The 26,032-nt window shown below is 39.2% G+C and overlaps 1 protein-coding gene across 4 annotated transcripts; it reads left to right on the plus strand.

Moving 5' to 3' along the window:
• The first annotated feature begins 53 nt into the window (after positions 1-53).
• LOC146449561 (tripeptidyl-peptidase 2-like) lies at positions 54-24,530 on the plus strand. 4 transcript variants are annotated; one of them, XM_085101740.1, is made up of 41 exons: positions 55-240; positions 1,343-1,471; positions 1,616-1,711; positions 2,232-2,336; positions 3,137-3,261; positions 3,772-3,869; positions 4,203-4,268; positions 4,545-4,630; positions 5,444-5,512; positions 5,581-5,657; positions 6,252-6,379; positions 6,487-6,586; positions 7,062-7,195; positions 7,852-7,903; positions 8,376-8,416; positions 8,835-8,872; positions 9,251-9,316; positions 9,428-9,536; positions 9,951-10,046; positions 10,479-10,540; positions 10,676-10,752; positions 11,378-11,484; positions 12,016-12,170; positions 12,699-12,815; positions 12,947-13,044; positions 13,924-14,020; positions 14,179-14,316; positions 14,816-14,860; positions 15,251-15,447; positions 15,888-15,966; positions 16,606-16,710; positions 18,490-18,545; positions 19,221-19,317; positions 19,953-20,009; positions 20,584-20,657; positions 20,787-20,835; positions 21,148-21,214; positions 21,330-21,386; positions 21,628-21,689; positions 22,103-22,225; positions 23,380-24,530. In XM_085101740.1, the coding sequence occupies exons 1-41, from the start codon at positions 79-81 to the stop codon at positions 23,467-23,469; spliced, it is 3,786 nt and encodes a 1,261-aa protein (XP_084957866.1). In that variant the 5' UTR covers positions 55-78; the 3' UTR covers positions 23,470-24,530. The 4 variants fall into 4 exon arrangements, with proteins under 4 accessions (XP_084957868.1, XP_084957869.1, XP_084957866.1 ...); XM_085101741.1 differs by having other exon boundaries at positions 21,333-21,386; XM_085101742.1 differs by lacking the exons at positions 22,103-22,225; positions 23,380-24,530 and adding an exon at positions 22,013-22,052 and having other exon boundaries at positions 54-240; positions 21,628-21,748.
• Positions 24,531-26,032: the final 1,502 nt, after the last annotated feature.

A 26,032-nucleotide genomic window follows, 5' to 3' on the forward strand; every position in this document is an offset into this window, starting at 1 on the left:
TTGTCGTTCAACCAGCGGTTATACCTTGTACGAGGTAGGTACGCCATGTATGAGTAAACATTATATTGTAGTTTCAAGATGGCGGCCATCAGCAGTAGCGAGTTTCCCGTTCATGGACTTTTGCCCAAGCGAGAAACCGGCGCCGAACGGTTCCTTGCTAAATATCCTGAGTACGATGGTCGTGGAATTGTTATAGCTATTTTTGACACTGGCGTTGATCCAGGGGCAGCCGGCTTACAGGTGGGTCTCACAAATTTAGTTTTTCCTGTCAGCGCGTACCAATCCTTTCCTCTGTCCCCTGTCTTTGCTAAACATTGTTTGTTGTTAAGATGCATTCGCTTTATGTTTTCTTAGCTTTGTATGACATATAATTAGCAAACCAACCATTTTATTTACCTTGCTGTTTTAATCTGAAACAACTTTACGTGACCGGCTTTACTTAAGCTAATTAATTATGCATACAATTTTGAGCGGATTAGCTATTTTTTTCCGGCTATTAAAACTACGGAATACATTCCCACTTTTCGAGGTATACCTTTTGAGCTGGCTAGGCAGTTTATTAGTCCCTCTTTGAATATAATAAATTCGACTTGCGAGCCGCCAAGCTGCCAAGCTCAAATAATGCACTGTGTTTGTTCTTAAGACGTTGAACTCAACTGGTAAGTCCGGAAAGCCACTAGCATATATACATGTTCCTCATTCTCAAAATGTTGAACTCAACTGGCAAGATGCTAAAATATAATACATCAAAGACAATAGCCACTCTTTAATTTTATACTCTGAGTACAGATTACATAAGGTTGCGTTCAATTGACCATATTCTGGAATAAGAATGAGCAGAATAGCTGTTCAATTTCTCTTTTTAAGTAAATCTGGGAAAACATTTTTGCAAACGTTTGCAGATACATGATAATTTTAGAGCCATTTGTGTACTTCAGTAACCCCAAAAACCTCTTACGAGGGATTTCTTGTCATAATTGTATGTACAGTGGAACCTTGATTTTACGATATGGCAAGAGAACAGCAAAATCATATTAATAAATTGGGAGATCATTTTAAACGAACTCCGGATTTATAAATAAGTTTTGCCGGGACACAGAATGTTGATCGTTAAATCGTGAATATTGTTAGATCGACGATCGTAAAATTGGGGCTCCACTGTATTTCTATTCTGAAAATGTTGGGTCAATTGAATGCACCCTAAATCTTCTTTTTTTACTGATGAGTCACCAAGCAGCTTCACTAATGCTTCTTCAAAGGTGGCCCTGGATTCTGTGGTTGCTCACTTGCTCTTAATGATTAAAACATTTTCTTCAATTTGTAATACAAACTTTTGCTTCAGGAAACATCCGATGGACGACGTAAGATCATTGATTTAATTGATGCCAGTGGAAGTGGTGATGTTGATACCTCCACAGTTTGTGAAGCAGCTGAAGGGTATTTAAATGGACTGACTGGAAGGAAACTTAAGGTTTGTCTGTAGTATATCATGCAGCATACATAATTATTATTTTGTATTCTCTACAGAGTTCATTTAGCAGCTGTCCTTGTTTACTTCTGCATGTGTTTTAAAGAATAATTTATTAATGTTAAATTTGTGATTGTTCATCAACAGATTCCAGATGACTGGGAAAATCCATCTGGTAAATTTTTTATTGGTGTCAAAAGTGCCTACAGTTTATTTCCAGCTAAGCTGAAAGAGAGACGAGTGGTAAGTGTGTGCTATCAAAACTCTTTATATTGACACAACAATTGAAGGGGTGAGTGGAAAAAAGCCCTAAGTGACATCTGATCTCATGTCAAATTCTCCTTTGCTCATACAAGGAAGAACAAGGCAGTTTGCTAGGAGAATTAAGCACTCAATCAGATGTCACTTAAGGCCTTTTTTCCACGTGCCCCTTCAATTATCTCACATTGTGTGGTTCTAGAAAATATCCATATCTCCACCCCTTACCCCACCGAAGGGATTGGAAATTGATTGATTGGGGGAGGGGGGTGGGGGTCTTCAAAGGCCAAAAATTTAAAGAAAAGTATGAAGTGAAATTGGAATTCCCAGAGGGGTAGGTAGGGCCTTAGAAAACATCCCTTCTGTGGGGGAGGTTACGGTATATTCTAAAACTTCACATTTCATCATATAATAAAATTACATAACTGTTATTTATTGAGCACTATTGTATTGCACAAAGCTTAAAAAAAAAGAAAAGGCAACCTGACATTCTTTTAACTTGTAGAAAGAAAGACGAGAAAAGCTTTGGGATCCTCCCCATCAAGTATGCAGTGCACAAACAACACGAAGGTTGGATCAGTGGGATGCAGAACACCCTAATCCAACTGCAGTAAGTTCTTTTTTGTTTCCTTGTAAAAGTATACGTTGTGATCATATTTAGTGTATCACAAGTGATATTTTAAGCTATGTGCAACTGGTCATAGAAACTATTTAAAGAAAGGCATTATTAATGTCTGGCTACAGTTAAGTAGGTGATCATTTTCCCCAGGGGGGGGGGGGGGTACTCCACAGAATTTTTGTTGGGGGTGTGCAGCTCGGTTCTTTAAACCCTGGCCCTATTTCAGACCAAATATGTAATTTTTTGGTACCCCTTTTCAGACCTGGCCTTTAAAGTTTATACCCATTTTTAGGCCTGGTCTCTAGAATCTATCCCTGTTTTCAGACTATAAGACCAAAATGGTTATAATCCATACCCTCTTTCAGACCAAAATGACTCAAAATCTATACCCTTTGGTGCGGCACATACCTACACATGTATAGCTTATATAGGGGAGTACCCCTCCTCAATCCCCATCCCATCTTCACTCTAAATATCAACTGTTAAAATCATTTATCGCTGGCTGATGATCGAAGGTCTGCCATTGCATGCTCTTGTGAATGTATGTCTTGGCATGCTGTTTTTAGACTGTTTCTGGCAAATCCAAATGATTTTCAGGCTACTAATACCACAGAAAAGTGTTTCTTTCTTTCATTCCATTCCCACAGTTTAATTTACTGTAGGTTACATATTATATATCAGAGAATTTAGCTGACATTTTTTTTGTGAAGGTCATACAGCAAATATTATTTATAGTAAAAGTTATTTGCCATCTTGTAACCCGGAGAACGTCATTTATTTTGTTTTCTTAGCAAGAGAAGTTGATCAGAGAAGATCTTCAAGCTCAGGTGGAAATGCTGTCCAGTCTTGATAAAAACTACTCTGACATTGGTCCAGTGTTTGACTGTGTTGTGTTCAATGATGGCTATACTTGGAGGTTTGTTGGAAATATTCTAATAATATGTTCTTTTAATTCTTTTATATTGGGGTTTTCTGTTGGTTAATTAAATATGTTATATTGCTTTTTCTATTTAAAGCAATAATAATTAATATATTAACTATTCAATATGCTTTTACAAAGTGTGTCACTTTAAAGTTTAATTTCTGCTTGATCCATGAAAACAAATTGTACCTTGTAAGGCATATTTCCTTTAAAATGCTTGAATACTTGGTTTTGATTTTGATTTCGAAAGGACATACAAAATTAATATGCAGTTTCAATAACTGTTGAATTAGCTGTACTTAAGGGCTTATCAAGGTTAGGCAGCAATCTCAAAAATAGTTTAAATTTATAAGATTTTAAAAGCTTAAAGTGAAAATCAAGGTAGTTTCCTACTTGTCTGCGAATTAGATACCAGAACATTGTTTTGTTCAAAGTAGCCACCTGATTGATGAAATCATTGCATAAAACAGAAACAATTCTGGTGATTTTCTGTGCCATTATTAGGGCTTGTATTGACACGTCTGAGAGTGGAGATCTGGCCAGCTGTACTGTTTTATCAAGTTACAGAGAGACTGGACAATATGCCACCTTTGGAAAAGAAGGTAGTATGCCATATTAGATCTCACTTTGAAGTAGAGTGGCATCCTGGGATGGGAGTGGGCATGCATTCAACTGCAGGATCATTGTGGGAGGGGTGGGAAGGCACCTGAAGTGAGTGTGCTGAATCACGAATGCAGGCGAACAGTGTACACATCACCAGGGTATAAAATTTGTCTAAAGCTCTGAAAAAAGATCTTTTATCCTTTAAAGGAGCATTGCTTCTCTTCTATTGAAAAAGAAAAACATACCTGGGTCCCATTGTTCAAAGCTAGATTTAAGTTCGCAAAAAATCATGCCATGTGCAATGTCTACTGACGTTATTTCCACATTTTCAGATTTGTACAATTACAGCGTCAACATTTTCGAAGAAGGCAAGATACTGTCCATAGTTGCTAATGGAGGTGGGTACTATTATTAATTCATTATTATTTATCTATTTACTAATATTTGAGAATCTTAAGTTAAAATGTTTTGCCCTTGGATACTATTTTGCTTGAAAAAAAAAAAAGGCTGGCTGTGGCCTCCTGGGTTTGGAACTGTTATACAATAGATTTGAGATATTGATATTTTGGTTATTGACCTGATTGGTCAACAAAGTCGAGATGTTATTGATTGTTTTTGGCTAAGCTGTGAAATTATTGCCTATGAAGACTGTAAAAACTTCTGTTGTTTCTTAGGTCCCCATGGCACCCATGTGGCCAGCATAGCAGCAGGGTATTGCGCAGATGATCCAGCACTCACAGGCATTGCACCAGGAGCTCAGGTGTGTTCAAAAAGCAAGTTCAAACAGGACAGTCACTTCCCAAAAGGACAGAGTTGATAAGGTAATTTGACCACCCGACAAAGGGGTAACACTCCAAATGTCAGAACTCAAATCTCTTTCTGGTGGCCAAATTACCTTTAGTTATCAACTTGGTTCCCACTGATGTAGCACCACAGTCTCTTTAGAAGATTACCTCCTCTTCCCAAAAGAGACTTCTTGCATGGCGAGAGTCAGGCTCTTGGATCAGTCACTTTAGAATTAAGCATAGTTAGAAGTGGATCTACATTTAATGTACATTCATCTTCTAACTCCTAACTTAAAGGGACAGTGTCACGCTATTTTTAGTAACACATTGAAAATTGAAAAGATGCCATTCAGTTGATAGCAGCCAAGATAGAATGACAAAATTCCATTAAAAAACTATCAGAATGCAAAGAAAGAATCCACGGATATTTTCGCCGACAGATGACCAAGATAAAGAGGGGTTCAAATTTGAAAATGTCGGGCTGATGTTTTCAAGTTTTGCTGTCGTAACGCACTAAAAGTTGCCGGTTTCACTATATTTTGGTTCAACCTTTCGTCTTAGAATCACTATTAATATTTCTTTAAATAAGCGATTTAGAAATTAATTAACACAGTGTTCACATTTAAATTTAGTGAATTTTGGCCAATATTCATGATATCTCCCATGATACTTCCCCTTTAAGGCAAAGTTGATCTCTTTTTCTTGGTTGCTAACAAGAACATTAATATCACTACTGGCAGTACTATAGTCATTTAATTCAATGCTTTTCTTTTCTTTTTTTTTGTCAGATTCTGTCTGTAAAGATTGGGGATACAAGGCTACAAACAATGGAAACAGGAGCTTCTATGATCAGAGGGGTGAGTAATATCAGTTCCTGTGGTTGATTTTTAGTGGCGTAACATTCTGAAGATCTTTTGTTTTATAGTTGATTGCAGTTCATCAGTATAAATGTGATCTAATCAACATGAGCTATGGCGAAGCCAGTCACTGGCCAAATTCAGGGTGAGAAATTTTCTTGTATATTTTCTACATTTTGCTTTGAGTTTTACTGTAGAATTAATGCCTTATCAAGATAGAATAACACTATTTCAAAGGCTTAAGTAGCTAAACCAGATAATTTGCAGAGAAATCAGTAATGTCTCAGTCAATTCCAAGTGCAATGTTCTCTCCCACCCTCCATCCTGAGCAACTCGGGCATTTGACTCCTGTTCATCTCCACAATGGTGTATTTAGATGCAAAATAGAAGCCAGGCCCTTGGCATATTTGACTATCAATGGTTTGTTTGGTCATTAGTCAAGAATGTAACACACCACACATGTAGTTATGTTGAGTATTTGCACACAGTGAAAATAATGTTCCGCAGTCATTTCCACAACAATGAATTTTTGTCCCCAACCAGTAAGACACATAACCTTTTAATTGGCCCACATAGTCGGGACTTTCATCGCACATTTTTGAAAAAGTGAAACGCCCGGGGGTGCATATGTGTGTGTAGGAGGGGGTGGGGGTGGGGAGGGGACATGATCAATCATTTTTCTGATATTGACCTACAAATAATATAAGAGAGATAATTTGCTCTGGCTTTCTTTTTTCAGGCGGATTCTTGAACTGATGAATGAACTTGTGAACAAGCATAAGGTGATATTTGTATCCAGTGCTGGTAACAATGGTCCTGCCTTGTCCACAGTTGGTTGCCCAGGAGGAACTGCTGAGTCTCTCATTGGTAATGAAAGGAAACATTCTTTGAAGACTAGAAGTGCATGCAGCTGTTTTCAGTTATGCATCAATACTGCTTGCTGATTATTAATGTTCTTTTTCTTTGTGATTCAGGTGTTGGTGCTTATGTGTCTCCAGACATGATGGCTGCAGAATATTCTTTACTTGAAAAATTACCAGGAAATCAATACACATGGTCTTCAAGAGGTCCTACGTAAGCAATCTACTTTTCCTTAATATTGCAATCTTAAAACTCCAGTTTCTGACCCACAATACTTGGTAGATCGGTTGTACAGGTTTGCTATTTGGCAGAGTCCGGTGATTACCAACAAAGTAATAACCACAGGTACAACAAAGGCAACATCAAAAAATAAGAGATGTGTCCCATTATAGAACTTATACAGTGCTTGCATGGTATGAAGAACGCTTTCAATTGCAGTCTTTTTTTCCAATTTATTTCTCAGTCATATGCCAGGCTCATTAGTTTCTCGACTCAATACCCAAAAGACTCGCTTCTAAAGTCTTGAAACTTGACTCAAGACTCAATCCTCTAAATTTTCAAGAATTGAGTCTCAAGAAGAGTTGGACTGTCTTCTTACTTTTGGGCGGTATTGTATGACATTAACAGTAAAATGTACTTAACTACATTCACCCAAGCTTATGCAACAGCCTTGTGTCGTTTCTCACAGGACAGATGGGTCATTAGGTGTGAGTATAAGTGCTCCTGGTGGAGCTGTTGCTGCTGTACCCAACTGGACACTGAGAGGAACACAACTGATGAATGGAACATCAATGTCTTCACCTAATGCTTGTGGAGGAATTGGTATGAATTAGTGTGTGGAAGAGGGAAGGGGTGGTGGGGAGGGTGGGTTGGGGTCAAGCGGTGACGCCATGTGTGGGTTAACTTAAGTTTATTGTTTGTTCTCGTCCTTGCTCCAAGGTTTTTTCTCCAGGATCCCCAGTTTTCCTCCCTCCACAAAAACCAACATTTCCAAATTCCAATTCGACTAGGTAATAGTCTCTGGATTAGTAGGGCTCTCATTCCCAGTTGTAATATTCAAGATTATAACAAAAGTTATTCTTTTCTAAACTGCCTGGTTTCCTATCGTTTCTTCCATATTAATTTCTACTTCTTTCCTTGATGGCTTCCGTCACTTTCTGCTTTGTAAGTAATGTGCCACGTTGTTGCACTATGTTTTTGTTTCACCCAGTTTTACATCTGGTTGTTGCCCTCCGTCATTCTTCAGTTCCTCTCTTCTCCCTACCACCCCCCCCCCCCCCCCACCCAACCTGTTTGTTATGGGAAACTATTCATGACAGCTTTATTTCACAAATAAGAATATTTGAAAATGTCCAAAAAAAGTGAAAATTTCATCTAGTGAGTGTTTCTAGTTGATAAGTAATTGAACTATGAAGGCTAGAGACATTGATGTGTAAGGTGTGGTTGTCAAATATAATCCTGTTTTTCTTGTTTTCTAGCACTCCTGCTCTCTGGTCTAAGAGCAAATAGCATCCCCTACTCTCCACATAGGTGAGACTTCTATTTTACATGTCCATATTTACTGCAAAAATGTTCTTCAAGCTAACTGCCAGAACAGGGGAAAAATACAGGTCAATGTTTTCAAAAATAAGTGTAGGCATCATTTAACATATGAGGCAAATCTGAACTCTCCCCCCCATCTCAAGAAAAAAGAAAAGCGATATCAGCAACAGCCTGAAACTCGACACTGCCTTTGATGCCCCTAGTCCTTTTTTATGTGTTCAACTAGACCTAGTTAATGGTTTTATGGCTAAAAATAAATTTTCTTGGTACTTGTATACATTGAACTTGTCATAATATTGAACCCCCACCTGATACACAATTTATTATTCGTCTTCTTAAGAGTAACTTGCCACTTTCCCATTGCTACAACTCAATCTAAGAAACAAGAGTGCTTAGTGTTGTGAACATTGTCTTTGTGAGGTTTTTAAACTATTATTAATAGTACATTTAATTTTAACAGCATTCGTAGAGCATTGGAAAATACTGCACTTCATGTAGAAGGTAGAGTATGATGCACATTGATACTTTATTTTATGATCGATTTGTTTTCTTTGCTTGACCATCTGTGCCATACAAGCCACTGACTTCGGCATCCCATTGGAATCTCTAGTCTGGCTACGTTAAAGAGTTATTAAAGCATTTATTTATTAAAGCATCAGTGCATTTAAATGCGAAAAAAAAAATGAAAACTTTGCAAATTGTCAAAGACTATAATCTTTTTAATTCAGTCTCAATTTATACTCTACTGAGTGTGCTTGAATAATTTAAAAAAAAAACCCCATAATTTTGTCACCTGAATTCCCACACTCTTCCTCCTTTTCAATGATGTCATCATCGTCATCACCATCATCATCATCATCATCATCATCATCATCATCATCAGCATACTAATGAAACTTTTCTTCATTTTATTTAACAGGACTTGACAAACTTACTCAAGGTCATGGACTACTTCAGGTTTGTTTTATTAAAAGATAATTACTGCAAAAATAACAATCTTAATATGATATTTCAATCTGTAGTCTCAAATGCATTAATAATTCAAAAGCCAAAACCAAAGGAAATCATGCACCGTGACGTGTTTGGATATCTGACAAAAAACTCCTCGTTTTTGCATCCTTAATTTCCGTTTCAAAATCGGTTTGTTTGAGAAGTTATATCAAACACTTGCCACAGTGTTTCATCTCAAAACCAAAACCTCAAAGTTCGTCAAAAATACTCCGCTGCGCGTCGTATTTTCAACTCTCTTCTCGGTGTTTGATATATGATGAAACACTGTGTCGTGTTTGATATATTACATCTCAATGTGTGTTGTTTCTTGTGCTTTATTTATAGGTTGACAAAGCTTTTGATTACTGTAGTGAATTTTCCAGTGTTCCAGAAAGAGACATCAGATTTCAGGTATGCCATTTGTAATAGATATCTGTATTTTGGGGCTGAGCACATAACAGGTCACTGAATATTTTTCTATTTTTAGATTCCTCAAAAGTTTATTTTCCTTTTTACTACCAGGTTTCCTGTTCAGGGGGCCAGAGAGGAATTTATCTACGAGAATCCTATCAGCTGTGTAAACCCACCAGTGAGGCAGTGTCTGTCACTACATACTATGAAGATGATGTAGGTATGTAAATATGAGCATCAGCAACTTGTAGCACTGTTGAACTACCAAACCTCTTAACTAAAGCTGCATTCACTTCATTCAGTACGTTATAAATAAAACAGAAAATGTAAACCACTAGAATCGATATAATTGTGAGTCTCCAACTTGAGCTGTAGCGTTGCCTTTTTCGCTGTGGTTGGCTTCTCTAACCATTGGGCTACAAGGAAGCAAGAAGCAAGCTAGGTGATTTTTTTTTATCGTGTTCCGTGGCATACTGCTAGGATGATTAATGTATACAACATCTTGTGTTGTGTTTAAAATATGAGGAAGTTTCCCTTAGTAAACCCACAAATACATTGCTTGTTTCTTCATTAAAAGTCTTAGTAGCTGCTTGAAGGTATTGTATTTGTTTTGTTTTTCTCCATATCATGACAGCTAAAGACGAAAGAATAAGCCTCAATCTTCGTCTGAGTTTAATCAGCTCTGCCTCTTGGGTGACTGTGCCAGACCATTTGGTCCTCATGAATACAGGTTTGTAAAAATGAAAAGAAGTGTTTTCACAAGCAAACGTAAGGTTACAAACTTAGTCTCTGTTCTTGCCAACACATTCAACCATCAATGTCTTTGTCCCTGCAAACTTGCATTTTACGTGTGATCATTTGTTAAACATGTTTTGTTTACTCTGCCAGTTTATCCTGAGCCAGGAGGAACGGCCATCAACCAGGAATTTATTAAGCAAGTCCTAAATTTTATCAATGGTATATTGTAGTGTGAAAACACTCCGTGCAAAAAAGAGCAAGTGGCTTTTTCTTTTCCAAAAAAAAAAAAAACTAACAAAAGAAAAATAATTAATTTTCTTCTTGTTTCCTTGAGTGTCTTTAATATTTCAAAATCAAATCAATGTGTTCAAAGTTTTCTGGTTCACGTCCCAAAGTAGTCAATTATAACTTCTTTTTCTTTCAGTTCGCAGTTTTAATGTAAAAGTCGATCCCCGTGGATTGCCACATGGCGTGCACTTTGCTGAGGTGAGTTTTTTTAGTAATTGTTGGTGTTATTGATTAAGATGTTGATACTGTAATTTGCTCATGCAGGGTTTTGTTTTTCGAATTGATTGCCTTCAGTGTTAGGCTTGTTGTAATGTTCTCCCCTCTTTGTTTCAGGTGACTGCCTATGATATAAGCTGTCCACAGAGAGGTCCTCTGTTCAGAGTTCCTGTTACTGTTATTATACCCAACAGGTAAATTTTGTTCCATCGTGCCTTTATTTGGCTTCTAAGATTGCGTTAAAGTAAGCTTGGTGTTTCAGGTGAAAAAAACTACAAAAGGGCGTGGGTTGATTCATTTATTTTGATTTACGTTAAATTAGCTTTGATTTATTTATTTGATTTAACTTTGATTTGATTGATTTATATATGTTAAATTGACTTTGTTGGATGAGGATGACATTTACCAATTATACGACTGACAAACTTTTGGCTCTCTGATTCCGGATTGAATTGGAATGTAGAGATGGTGGGTTTTTGTAGGAGGTGGGAGGGGGGGGGGGAGGACCGAAGAAGCTTGAGATAAAGCCTCAGAATATGAACGAGAACCAACTACAGCAAACTCAACACACACGTGACGACGAGTCAGCGATCCCAAAAAGAAAATTTTTTTCTGTTTGGAGGCAGACAGCCACTCCAGACAGAAAGAACAGGTGGAGAAGCAACGAGAGAAAAAAAAAAAGCAGATAGAAAGACAGACAGATAGAAAGGACAGATAGATGAGCAAGGAGAAAACTAGACAGACAGACAACTTACTGTTTAATCTTCTTCTCTCAACAAGATTCTTATAATTTGTTTTCTCTTTTTCTTGATTACCCAGGGTAAGTGACGTTCAACATTACACGTACGAGTTGGAAAACGTGAAGTTTAAACCTGGGCAGGTCCACAGAACGTTTGTTCACGTGCCAGAAGGAGCAACTTGGGCAGGTAATACTGATTAAGTAGGCTTATACGGACTTATCTAGCAAGAGATATCTGAGTTGTTCCCCGCCGAGTCACTCTAACCTGAAGAGAGAGGAAGATTGTTGGGTAGTGAATTCGCAAACCAGAACTATTTCTTAGCGCGAATTATTCGAAAATGTAACAGCAAAGTTTTAACGACGGTGCCTCCTTATTTTTGCGCGATTTATAACTATACGAGAAAAGCAGATTTTAGCAAAGGCTATTGAAATCCAAAAAGGAAATTGCGGGTTAACATGCATTTTTCAAAGATAATTAAGCAACAATAATTCTAAACGTTTTAAAATACAAAGCAATGTATGGATGTTTTTTTTTCTAAATTGAAGCTCAATTGTCTCTGTAAAATTCTTGGTTATCCCGGACGGACAGAAGTAGGGCCCAAAACTTGTAAACTACTTTCGTAACAAGGGAAAAAAGTCACTGATTTAAATGTTTCCACAAAATGTCTTAAACAAAGTTGTTATGCAAAAATGAATGTTTCCTTTTTCTGATCCACAGAATGTTCAATCTCGTCTCTTGAAAGTGATCTCAGTGGCCGCTTTCTTCTTCACGCCATTCAGCTGAAACCTCTTTCATCATTCAAGGAACAAGAATTCTTCCAATTTTTCACCCTAGCGCCGCTTGGAGAGAAAACCTTGAGTTTTCCAGTGAGGGTATGTACGGTGATCTTCATTTGAAGGTAAAGTAATCGTTTTTGACATCTCCGGTAGATGGAAACAAATAAGTGGTACCTGCGGTTAATTCCAACTCTTACTAAGAATTATCATCGGTTTGAATTATGGTTTATAGTTAAACGTCAGTTGTGGGTTCCTTTGAAGTACGATCGTCTTATGTTTAGAGTTTGCCTTCTGCTTCCAAATTTTTACTGAGCAGCGGAAATGTTATTCATCAATTGAAACAGAGGTCTTGGTTAACTCAGTTCTAATCCCGGGTTAACTTAACGCGTCTTTACCTCAGTAGAAAGCTATTGTATCCAACGTATGCGGTCTACGAACGAAAGGCTCGAGCGAGCGAGGAAATGGAAAGTGCATGAGACTGAGGAGAGGTGCTCACATGTCCAAAGCGTGTAATGCGCGCGCGCGTCCGAACCCACGCTTTCGGCAATTGGCGTCTCCCTCAGTGAATTGTAACAGAAAAGCGACTGTTTTTGCAGTCACCATTTATCTTTACTATATCTTTAGGGTGGTGAGACCATAGAGCTGTGTACAGCGAGATGGTGGGCAAGTCTAGGAGAGTGTGCTATCACAAGAACAGTAACATTTCATGGAGTTAAACCCAGTGAAAGTAGTATAACATTGGTAAGTAGAGCTGATTCATCTATGACAATATTTCCATGTAAATGTTCAAAAGCATTTAACAATTCAAGTGAGAGTTGAGATCAGACGTCAGCATACCGAGGTGCTTACCTTTTTTTCTTTTTGCTTTACAGCAAGCGTCGAAAGTCTGCCGAGTGGACCTAAAACCTACTCTTAGAGAAGAAGAAATTTCACCATCAGTTTCACTCAAAACACACGCCCAGCCCGTCAGGTAGCTTGGATTTGTCTTCGTTTTTTTCCCCCATATTCTGTGGTTTTGCGTGACTCGTATGAAGGTCCTGTTCATATGAACTCCTCCTCGTTTTCGTCATTTTCCGGCCACGAAAACGGTATCTAGAGTGGAATCTTTAGAAAAAAGAAAACAACAACAACCGGACATGTGATATAACAGGTTTGCGTCTTAAAACCTTGTGTCGCTTGTGTCGTTGTCTCATTCGTTTCCTCGTATTTGTGTCGTTTCCGTATTCGTGTCATTAGGAAACTTCAGATCAAAGTACGAGTACGACTTTCAAATATCAAATCAGTCTCATCCCAAGAACTCTCTCTCCTTCCCGTTGTTTACCAGCAGATAAGAGGAGACTCTAGAAACAAGATTGGTGTGACAAGCGGTTATCTAAACCACGCAAATTAGATATGAAAAGTCGTACTCGTACTCAAGCCTGTTTCCGTAGTTAACATCTGAGGGTCCCTATTTTCCTGTGCACAGGTAAAACGATCAGGCCCCAGTTGTTCAAAGGCCGGATAACTTTATCCGCTGGACAAGGCACTATTCGGGGTCTAAAATATACTTCACGTTAAACGTTGTCCAAGGTTTTCGTACACTTCTAAACTAGACTGTGGTTAGAGTGTGCATATTCGCTTGTACACGATGAAATACTGAAATCTTTGCACAGATTGAAACCGTCGGATAGTGACTTATCCACTGGATAAAGTTATCCGGCCTTTGAACAACTGGAGCCTGAAAACTAACTGTCGTGTAAACGCTGACCTTTTGTCCTGTTCTCGATGAAAACGCATCCGTGTGGACGAGGCCTTATTTGACAGCTCTTTTAGTCGCTTGTCTTTCTAATTTTTATCTCTTCATCTTCAGGCCATCAGAATACAAGATAAGCCCACTTGGCTCGAGGGATGTTTTACCAAACGGACGTCAAATTTATGCTTTAACTCTCACCTACAACTTCCATCAGGTAAATACGTGAAAAACAGTGAACATTGGACATTTTTCAATTGATGATAATATTTCTCTGTGCGGAAAAATGTTTTACAAGTGGTTTCTTCAGATTTAGTTTAACATGCTGTCAAAAGCGCTAGCCATGATAACTTCACCATTTACTTGTCGTTTCAGTCCAAGGCCGGTGAAGTTAGTCCCAATGCAACATACCTGTCTGATTTGCTTTATGAATCTGAGTATGAGTCTCAGCTGTGGATGCTTTACGACTCCAACAAGAGGCTGCTGGGATGCGGAGATGCATTTCCTGACCGGGTAGGGCTACTTGGATAAGTCATTTCCTGACCGGGTGGGGCTTCTTGGATAATTCATTTTCTGACCGTAGGGCTACTTGGATAAGTCATTTCCTGACCGGGTAGGGCCTCTTGGATAGGTCATTTCCTGACCGGGTGGGGCTTCTTTGATAATTCATTTTCTGACCGGGTAGGGGTAGTGCTTCTTAGATAATTCATTTTCTGGCTGGGTAGAGCTACTTGGATAAGTCATTTCCTGACCGGGTGGGGCTTCTTGGATAAGTCATTTCCTGACCGGGTAGGTGTACTTGGATAAGTCATTTCCTGACTGGGTGGGTAGGGCTACTTGGATAAGTCATTTCCCGTCAGTCACGTTCTAAAGGAGTTTTTCAATACTAGAGAGACATCAACTTAAACTTTTACAAGTTTACGAGGTTTATATTACTTTTGTCATTCGAAGACAACAACGCATTCTGTGATGAGGATTTAATTATTAACGTTTGGACTGTCTTTCGTTGTAGTACTCTGTCAAGTTGGAAAGGGGAGACTTCGTTTTGAAACTTCAGGTAGGATGCAGTTACGATGCTTCAGTGTTCAAAACCGAAAGGCTCAGCTTATGCACACACCTAAAAACTGGTCCTAAATACCTTAGCTAGTAAACTACTGTTTATTTCAAACAACCAATGAAGAAAATGCTTAAAACCAATTGTAACTTGACTCATTTGCGTGCATATTCCCGCACTTGGTAGCAGGTGTTTTTTTTGTTTTTGTATTTGTTTTGATTATTTTCCGCGCGCTTGGCGCCGGGTGCATGTTTTTACTTGCAGTTGTGAATGTTTGATGTTTGGCGCGTTATTTTTCCTTTTGTCGTGATTTTTCAGATGTAGTTGGTTTCCTTAAACCATTTTTTTTAAAACCGCGATTATTTTCGTAACTTTTTATTCGTAATATTGCAGGTTCGTCATGATAACAAAGATCAACTTGATAAACTCAAAGACACCGTAGTGTTGATAGAACAGAAACTCTCTCCCGCCATCACCCTGGACACGCATTCCACTCGTTTGGCCTCCATGAAATCCGGCAAGTTCAGTTCTTGCACACGGGCTGCTGGCATTTGCTGTCCTGTTTACATTATGCCTTTAGCAGATGACAAGTAAGTGAGAGCTCCTTTCTTGGTCAATTGTTTTAGACATTCTAGATATTTTTGGGGGAGCAGGGATGGCGCAGTGGTGAGAATACAGTACTCGCCTCCCACCAATGTAGCCCGGGTTCGATTACCGCACTCGGCATCATATGTGAGTTGAGTTTTGTTGTTAGTTATCGTCCTTGCTCCGAGAGGTTTTTCTCCGGGAACTCCGGTTTTCCCCTTTACTCAAAAACTAACATTTCTCAGTAAATTCCAATTCGTTCTGAAAAGTGTTCCCAATTAGTGCCCTGCGCTAAATGCCGCATTGACACTTAAATAAAGTGATTTTATTTTATATTTGTAAACTTCCAGTTCGTAAGTATTTGGATGTCGGTAAACATTATGGTTTCTCTTGTAGATGCTCAATTTTTCTTACCGTCTTTGCCACCTTTCCTTCCAATATATAGGATTCCCAAAGCCGCCAAATCTGGTCACATCCTCAAGGGTACAATTTCATACGTGAAAAACGACAATGGCAAAAAAGCGGTAAGTAAGAAAACCGTATTGAGATTCTATACTTCCATATTGTATAGTTTCGGTTATGAAATAATAGCAAGTTAGTTAACAAATGTGATTATTATTTGAAAGATTCTTCGTGATTGACGTGGGTACAGACCAGTTTCATTTTCTGTAAGATTTTGCCCGAGTAAAGCCGGGGACCTATCTTGGAAAAATGCAGTGCGGACCGCCACCCAAGAGGGTGTGAAGGAAGAGATTGTTAAATTTGAGAGATCAGCTTGGAAAAGGTTATTGATATTGGTGGTTGGGAAAAGAGGTCTTGTTCTTACTAAGGATACACTCGATTGAAGAAACGTTTTCCCGTGCAAAGTGTGAATCGTAAGCGATGCGACCAGATGGAATGATTTGCTGATATAATTGGCTTGCGCTTATTTCGCATTTGTTTTTTGTTTTTTTTTTTGTCCACGAGAAATATGGAAATTTAAAGCCCTAAAAACCACACATGCGTTTCAAATTTTCTGACAAGAACAATGCAAATAAGCCTACAGGTAAAATGCTTGGGTCTTATCGTTCATGGTCTATACCTTTTACCTGCCAAGGTTTTTTCAATCGAATGAAAGACATAGCTAGTACAGTGGATGTGATTGAGTGAAATTGTCTTTGCAGTGCACATACCCAGTTCAATTTCTTGTTCCTGCCACGCCAAACAAGCAGAACAACAGCAAAGCTGACAAAGCAACGAACACAAAAACGGAAGAAAAAGAAAAACAGGTACGAAAATACTTATGATTTGCTAGAAACAGTGAAACATGTTATTTATGTGAACAAAATCTTCCTACAAGCCACCCTACTCCAAAGGAAATTACTTTAATCTCGTACCAAGACGTTCTCACTCTTCGGGAGAGAGCAAAGCGAGGATAAACATATGGGTACGATATTAGATATTAGAATTGAGTAACCTAGCTTTGTATAACAGGTGCATGAGAGAGTCGGTCAATCTTAAATTTTTTCAGGCGTTCTTTTCCCAACTGCTTAAGTTACGTAAATAACTGCGAGGCCAGGGTCTGCTTAATCTTTCACCAGCAGTTCAAATATACGCTTTCATATCTGAGCTGATTTTCCAGAAGGTGGCTACAGAAATTGACGTTTTTGTTACCTTTTCTTAAGATATTTATTTATTTATTTATTTTTTAGCGTTTCTTATTAAATTTCACATCAGTAACTTAATAGATTACAATGGTCATTAGCAAATTTTTTTTAAAACCAAAATATTTTTCTACTACCCCCCCCCCCTCCCTCCCTGATTTGCTAACCTAGCCCCACTCTCTCTCAAACGTCTTCTTACCGCGCAACGATTTGGCTTTGAATTCGGCGCGCGCTCTGAGATCAGAACTAAGTCATTAGACCTAGCGTTTCGTTTGGCTTCCTGAAGCAAAGTTTTCCTGAGGACATCATTAAGTCTAGTGAGGGGAGAAGTCTTACGGGTGCAGTTTCTGCCTCGTACTAATATGCTTGCTACCAATAGTTCTCTTTTAAGCTAAACGAGTAATTTTCAGTTACTCGGGCTTGGACTATTAAAGGCTTGTATATTGTGGGCTTTGCTTGAGGAGGTGACAGTCTTTGGCTTTAAAAAGTAGGTCTTAGGGATGAGTTCTTTTCGGGCAACGTGAAATTTTCGCGAATTGTTTACCCAGCCAAAGACTTAGTATATTTTTGTGGTGGAAAAGGGCGCTAACCCTTCCCTTTTCAAATGTTGATTTCTACATCCGGGACTGAAGCTGATATGGAAAACACTAGCAAGAATGGGCAAGGATTTTCTCTTCAAGAAGCGTGAGTTTGAAAAGCTATTCTATTATTTTTCGCCTTTATAACTGTAGCGTTTTTAGGCTAGTGATCGATTAGTCAAGAAGTGCGATTTTGGGTCGGATTTCCGGTCTCAATGTCATAAATAATTTCCAGATGTTTGCTTGGCGTGATTCGCATTGTGTCATGGATCTAGACTGAAGACGAAAAATCAATTTAAAACGCTGTCTTGCTCCGATTAAGCCGATTCTGTTGTAGAAAGCTAGACTTGAGCGCTAAAAGACCGGGTTTTGGGTGAGATTAACGATGCGTTGGCGCCGTTAATAATTGCCATGTCACACTTGTTTAGTCGGATCACAGGTCATGTTTCATTTCACTCGGATGTCAATGTCACGTATAATTCCAAAGAAAAGCCCCTCTTTTCTCTTGCATAGTATTTCCTGACCTTACTTTCTTGTGATGAACCGTAACTGGAGTATTGTTAATGACTAGCATATTCCTTCAGCTTAGAAAGTCTCAAAATGTGCTCAATTTCTGTAGCCACCTTTTTGAAAATCAGCTCAGATATATTCTTATTCATTTATGAATAATGTTATCACAAATTTTAGCGTTGAGGTGGAGTTGAACATGAACTAATGAAATTGGGTTGTTTTGTCGGGTTTTGGGATTTTCTCAGAGTGGTGGGTAAAAACTGTCCTTTTGACACCATTGTTACTGATGTTTGTTTTTCTTTCTGTGTCTTTTCAGCCAAAACAGCAGTTCGAAGAGGCAATGAGAGATCTAAAAATTTCTTGGATACCAAAGTAAGTAAGACTTTTACTCTCCCAGTAGTGGAGGGGCTTACAATACTGCGGACTTATTGAGGGCGAGTAAAGGCCGGAAGGCGTCGAAAGGCGAAGTCTTCACGAAAGAAGTGGCTCCCATATATCGATTTTCGCAGCATGAAACAAATAGGAGTCTTTTTTACCCCTCCCCGCCAACTTGAATGGGCGGCCTGTGCATCACAGGTCATCAAGCATGAAGTAACTTAGCCCACAGGAAACCCACCATGACTGGAGTGATTAGGAGTTGTACCCTCACCCCCCCCCCCCCCCTTCCCTCTTCTAGGTGGGATGTTAGATGCTAGTGAGTTAGCCTTCGAGAAGAGAGGACGGTGAAACAAAAGCCAGGTGTCTGTTATCACAGGCTACTAGTTCATCACAGGAAACCCAGCATAAAGTTGCTACTCCCCTCTGGACGGGATGTCCATCACAGGATACCCAGCATGAAGAGATCAGAGGTATTCTACTCCCCCCTAGATGGGATGCTATTCCATTGCTCTAGTAGGATAGGAACATTACTACCCCCCCTGGATGGGATGCTAGTCCATCACTATAACCAGCATGAAGTGAACGAACGTTTCTTTACAACCCACAATAAACCTCTAATTTTGATACATATTGGTTCGGATAATTCATTTGCCTTGGTTTGTCTTTTAGACTGGACGATCTCAGTTTGTTTGACGAGCTGGCTGAACAATGCCCAGATCATTTACCGCTCTTTGTAGCGCGACTTCAGTTCCTGGATAATTCCAAGGTATGATAGGAAGTACGTAGATAAGAAAATTCATTTACATGTTTTCGATCTCCAGCGTTTTACGAGTAGTGAGGCGCATGTGTAAAATTGGATGATAATTTTCAGTGATGTTGATCATTAATGTGGTGGAACAACATTTATGCCATACCATAGCTAGAAACCCGTTGCATATTCTGCGGTATGCAACGGGTAGTATTCCACGAAAAAATCCCGGCGTTCCTCGCTGCCTACAAAGGCTTTTATACATTTAATGAGCAGTACCTATTTATATTTTTTATCAAAGTTATGTACTTTCAAGAAACGTCTCCAATCTGTTGAATATTTTTTCACTGATTGTATTTGCTCTTAAAGCATTAAAGAGTGACGTTTTGTGTTAATTCAATGAGTGGCATGGGATAAATTAGTTATGCAAAGCTTTCTCGTTGTATCCCGTGAATATCCCACTCGTGACTTGATTTTTCTTTGTATACGCACGAGCCTTTACACTTGCCTAAAGGCTCGTGTGTATACTAAGAAAAATCAAGTCACTCGTGGGATATTTCACGGTTTACCACTCGAAAGCAGTGCATAACTAGTATTTCTATGTCCGAGGTGGGTGTTGCAATACTTACTTAATTTATTCTTTTAACTTTCAGGAACGTCTTCAGAAGCTTCCACAAATTGTGAATGCAGCGGAAAAAGTCATACAGATGGTAAGAAAGATTAATTACAAGTTTGACTTTCCCGAGACCGCAATTTTCGAGGAAACGGGTAGTCTGACATGTTGTCATGGTGCCATGCTCCCCCGTACAGAGGAATCCGGCTCCATATAAAAGTGACAGGTATCCCTTTCGGGCATTTTGAAGTGAACCCACAAAAGCTACCAGAATGAAGCTCGTTTTGTGAGCGTGGCTCGAGTACACTTCCATTCAGACAAGCACTTAGATTTCCTTCCATATTTTGTCCGACTTTTGTATCCTTACTAGATATTAGCATAAATCTGAGGTTGGTAGTGAACCACGAAATTTAACCCCTAGAATGTACAAAGAACACTCCTGCAACTTTTGATAGGAGCCCCTTTCTTACCTCGGTTCTCGGCAATGCTTGTGCTGTGTTATTGGTTGGACAATGAGAATGGGATATTTTACGATTGTGCGGCTGTGAAGATCATTTTGCCAATAAAACGCACCGTGCGATCAGTTTAAAGATTTTTTTTCTTGGTTAGTTCATTGACTTCATTTCGATCGACCGACGGTGTTTATGTCCCATATTCTTGTATTTAATTAGATCGACCGTGTTGATTTGTCAAGCTACTACGGCATGAAGACTGACGCGCGCCCGGACGCAACTACAATCAAAAGGTATTCAGTCAGTGTTTTTACGTGGAATAGGATTGATCTCCTTACGTTGGAGAAATGATTTCTTATCCCCTGTCAGTTCTTTACCTGTAAAATTCTTATTCCTTGTCACTTGTTTATTTACCTCAACAGCGAGAAAGACAACCAGAAAAGTATGTTAGTAGACGCCTTGTGCCGTAAGGTAAGAAACGCTTTCTGCGGGAACTGAGGAGAGACGGTGGGGAGGGATAATAAGGGAAGAAGGAAGGAGGGGTGGGGAGGGATGAGAGAGTTTATTGATTAGGGGAGGTGGATGGGAGTGGGGAAGGGGAGAAAAGGGGAGAGGTTTATATTTTATGTATGTTTTTGGTAGCTTTTTAATTTCGCTTTTTGAGACCTTTATCAAGCTTTCCTCCGTGACTTAAGTTTTTGGCGCGCTATTATATTATTGTGACACATTAATGGACATTGCCTTTATATTGCTGTCTCTAAGTTTGGATTCATTTGTTTTCAGGGTACAGCTCTTGCTGATCAGATTCTCAATAAACCATCAGATACCACTAGCAGTGGAGAATCACCAGGTACAATAATAACACAGTAGAGCGGTTTTTGAAAGCCCCTCGAAACTAATTTGTGATAAGTTAAGAGTTTCTAATTACTGGTTAAATTCTCTTTACTTTCAAATCTTCTCTACAGCAGTTAAAGACGATGTCAGCAGTTCAGAGGATAAAGTGGAGACGGATGAAGCAATTTGTAAGTAAAAACACCCATCTTTTTTTCTTACTCACTTTTAGCATTCTATCCGAATATAGTTGGTGCTATACCTCAGTAGCCTTCTAAGTACTGACTTTTTAACAAGTTTTTCGGTTTGGTGGGCTTATGCTGGCCGTCTAATTTATCCTAATGTATGCTCATCAATATGAATACATTTTATTTCTTGGAACATACAATGGTTTCTATAGTGATATCTTTCTCTTCTGATTTCATCCGTTAGATGACAAAATAAACGACACTTTTAACGAGCTTGTCAAATGGGTGGATGTATCAGATTCAAAGGTAAGCAAAACCACAGCAACAAAACGAGGCCTAGAAAAACGTGAGACTGAACTGTTGTTGTTCAGTGGCTGCCTCGTCCCCAGTCGCCCCGCGCTCACTCAAAGGGGATAGGTGGGGCGCGAGGAATGAAGGGAAGGGAAAATTCCTTTCCTATTTTTCTCCTTCCCATCAGCCCCCGCTCGCGTATTTTTCCTTCCCATGAGTCTCCGCTCGCGCTTCTAGGTCGTTCCCATGCTCTCCGATTTGTTCATCATTCCCAGCTCTCCGATTCGTCCTCGTTAATCCCCGTCAAAATCCCCAAGAAAAGCCTGTGGAAGAGGCAGGTTCAGTGGCTTTACCCGAGTTTAACATAACCAAGAAATGCTGAACCCCGAAAAGTAGATAATCTGCCACTTGGCCGGTTATATTTTCAGGTTTTGCCGTTCTACATTCGTCGCGCAGAAGCCCTGAAACTCTATGGTTTGACGCTAAAGGCGTCCATGAAACAGAACGGAGATGGCATTGCACAAAGAACAAATGATGACAAGCATATTGAGGTATATACGTTTCTTCCTCTTTCAAATGGATAAGGGGGTTAGTTTCTAAAGAAACTGTGGTGTTGCGTCGGTGGGGAGTAGAAACGAATGTTTGGTTTATCATCAGAGTTGATAACTAAAGATAAAATGGCCACCATAAAGAGATTCGAGTGCTGGAAAACAAGAATACATTAATCCTCTTGTTTTTCACGTTGCCATGCCTCCACTAATAGCGTAGCTCCACTTCTCACTATATAAACACAAACAACACGCAATTCCCTGATTTGCTCTGACAAAGGACTAACGCTCGAAACTCGAATCTCTTTACGGTGGCACATTTACCTTTAGTTATCAGCTTTGTTGAAAAACCAAACATTTCTTTCTTATTACTCCTGTATTGCGGGTCATTTGAGCGTTGAAAGAAGTGTTTTTCATGTCCCTGTTTGAGTTTTGCGTCTGTTGAGGACTATAGTTGGCTAAAATTTCGTGTAACGTACTCTAAGCAATGAGAGAGAGAGCGCCTTCTGTCTTATCCAATGTAGAATAAAATCAAATAGCAATCGTGCCTTGGATTGGTGGGTGTCAGGCACGGGAAAATGCGTATAAGACAAGACTCCTGATTGGCTGAAGAAGGAGAATCAACAAGTTCCATTTTGCTGTTATTCAATTGGTCAAAGCAGGTGGTGCGACCATTCACCAAACTAAGCAAACGAAAACGTAAACTGAGGATTCAAATAATTCAGTGCCCTCCACAGTCTATGAAAAACTTCTCCGTGAGTATTATTAGTTTCAATGTGAACTACTAAACCGACAAGCTCCATTTTTGGAATTTATTTGGGAGAAATGCGAGGTGTTTAAATGTTAAGTTGTCGCGTTATGCTTTCCGAATTGCGGCAGGTCAAAGCTTCCACTTCCATCAGAGGCTCTCTAAAAATTCCCTTGACAGACAGACAGACAGACAGACAGACAGACAGACAGACAGCCTTTATTTCAGCACGATTAAAATTAAAGCTCTGCAGCTTGTGGGGTCGTGGAAAGTAATAAGAATAAAAAATATACAAAAATTATATACACAGTAAAATCGTCACACCCTTAATACTATTTTAAAATTCCCTTGACAATCTGAATACATATGATCACTACATTGCCATTGTATTTGTGGTTATCTTTTTCAGTTGTTTGAGAAGCTTGGCTGGGATCACTGTGTACGATGCAGTAAAGAAAGTCTTCTCGTCAAGTATCCTGCCAAGTATCAGCCGTTTTGATCAGCACTATACTGCTAAAATTCGTGTGACCTTTTGCATCGTCTTCACATCAAACTCAACGAAACAGAGCTTCTTATCTAATCGAGGAGTGCGCACCATCCTTCTTGTAGTAATTTATCCATTGACCTTAATTTGTGAGGGTACCCCATCTCAAAACTGAAGCAAACCGTGTATTTCATGTCGCAAATTAATGACTACATCTCATTGAATAGTCGCACTTACAACAGGTTTTTACGCTTAAGGTTGGTTTATACATTCGACGCAAACATAACACAACTGGGAATTTAAGGCGCGTACGTGTAAACCGGTGTGCTCTAAGCGGAAGCATAAGCGTAACCGCAGGAAAGCGAAATCTTTCCTTTCATGCCTGTCCCAGAGGCTGTGTTTCTTTTTCCTCCGCTGGTCTTAAACGCGCGCGGGCTCTGGGAATGAGGATTGCTTGAAACCGCGGTGACCCAAGCAAAAGCACATGCGCAGTATACACCATCTGCCCGCGGATAGGTATGCTACCTTTTGCCTGTGATTGTCGAGCGTTTAAATACCCCCAAATAGCATTGCGTTACCCTTTCTCGTTTCTTAGTGGAATTGAGGGACTATGTGGCAGTAATTTAGGGCTATCGTTATTATCTTGTCATATTGATATTTAATCCAGACTGTTTTGTGCAGTAACTACACACGGTGATTTGCATCGCGTGCTGGCAGCGCGATAATCTCTTCTGTTTCCCCAAATCACGAGTGTAATTTTACGCAAATATGCTACACGTTGAAATATTTGTGCAGTTTTCTAGTGTTTTGTCAATGACAATGATGTTTCGTTTTGTTTAGTTTAGGCCAGGGTTACAGCATAGTAATGGAATGTTGATGAATTGAACAAAGGTGTAGGTTTAAGTGAAACCTATTAACCTGCCTCCGGTAGAATTTATTTTAACTAGTTAATGTATTTTCTTATCTTGGACTCGGAGCAATTGCAAGACATTTTTAACTTATGCGTGTATCCTTTCATTTTGTGTATCAGTTATTTATCGTTTTTTAATAAAAAGGGAATGATATTTAGCAACAAATAGAGAGTTATTTTTAGTTAAAAGCAACATCAAATAATGGAAGGCACTTTTATGGCAACTTCGACCTCACAATAACCAACATCCATCAGCCAAAGATCTTCTTTAAGCAGCGTCCAGCGCACGCAAAGCTTCATTTCTCCACTGGTAGAGTGGTATCACAGCAGCAACGTGAAGGTCATGGGTTCGAACACCGTTCAAACAGTGATTTTTTTTTTTGAGGCTTATTTGTAATTGCCTCAATTGCGTTCGTCATTGTGAAGATCATGTCATTCTTTATCCAAAGTTCGTATATTATTTCACTCCGTTATTCAGTTTCATCAGAGCCGGACTAGCATTGTTACTTTAAACCTACAACAAGTGCTAGCCCCGGTATCAACATACATATTCTCCTTATTGTTTTTGATATATTTTTATGGTATTTTTTGAGGGAATTTCCAGAAACATCGAAGACGTTATATCTCTGTTTATCATTTCCTTTATTTTCACAACCTGTATGTTTGATGAAGTAGTGATATTATAGGGGAATTTAGATGCTGATCAGTATTGGGGTTGGCACTTCTTCCCTAGCGTGTATGCCTACGTAGAATGGATGAGTCACTTTTTCCACCAAATTCGTTTTTGCTGTTGGTTTTACAGCGACTCGGAAAGGACAACGGCAGCTCCAAGGGTTTTACTGAGGAACGCCAATTTCTGTTAACTCACATTGGACCAGAGAAATCTCTTGCATACAATAATTTCACAGTGCCTCCTTATTGTCACAGCGGTCTGCATGTTGGTCATGTGATCAGGGATACTGTTCACTGGTTGTTGTCCATACCATTGCTTGCTACGACTTTGTAGTTCTTTTGTATCCAGAATTAGAAGCTGGGCTATCGCTTACTGGAAAGCCCCATAGTAGGTGACATTGTGACTCTAAAATCGAATCAAATTGAACAAAACACCCAAATTTCTCAACAGGTAAGAGGATGGCCATTTGGTTATTTACCCAATATCTACTATGTAACAAATCTAGTTTCTGGTGGGATTTTACAATTTCACGTCAAGGGGCGTGTTTGAAAGCATTAGCCCACGCCTTTTACGTCAGTGGAGTTGCGTAGGAGTCCCTCTCAATTTTTTTCTCAATGCGACTGTTATTCTTCACGCAGGATCTATCACATTCTTTTGCTCCTAAAATCCTCATTCTCTCATATTTTTTCAATCCCATGTTTCTGTATATTATTTTTCCTTTCTCACCCTCCGTGTTAAATTGATCGATAAAAATTCTTGCGCACCTGTGTTGTCATGTTTATAAACAATATGACATTCCAAAATGCAAACCTGAAACCTTTCCTTTTGTAGCAAATAAGCTACGGAAAATGTCGGACGTTTTTCTTAATTGAAGCTGTTTGTGTTTTGGGTTTCGTGTGCTACCACCTTGTGAGGTTAAGTTTCGGCTCTTTTTTTCTAGCAAGCTATTATCATCAATTAAGATTACCAGCGCATTAACCAGAGCGCGAAAACAT

Source organism: Pavona decussata, unplaced genomic scaffold, assembly GCF_977016875.1.
Source record: "Pavona decussata unplaced genomic scaffold, jaPavDecu1.1 SCAFFOLD_602, whole genome shotgun sequence".
NCBI lineage: Eukaryota > Metazoa > Cnidaria > Anthozoa > Scleractinia > Agariciidae > Pavona > Pavona decussata.

Bases quoted from the DNA above. Each gene is read 5' to 3' on its own strand.
- LOC146449561 (XM_085101740.1), top strand. From the start codon at position 79: ATGGCGGCCATCAGCAGTAGCGAGTTTCCCGTTCATGGACTTTTGCCC. The intron at 5,658-6,251 runs GTGAGAAATTTT...TTCTTTTTTCAG, and splicing joins AGTCACTGGCCAAATTCAGG to GCGGATTCTTGAACTGATGA. The intron at 19,318-19,952 runs GTATGATAGGAA...TTTAACTTTCAG, and splicing joins AGTTCCTGGATAATTCCAAG to GAACGTCTTCAGAAGCTTCC.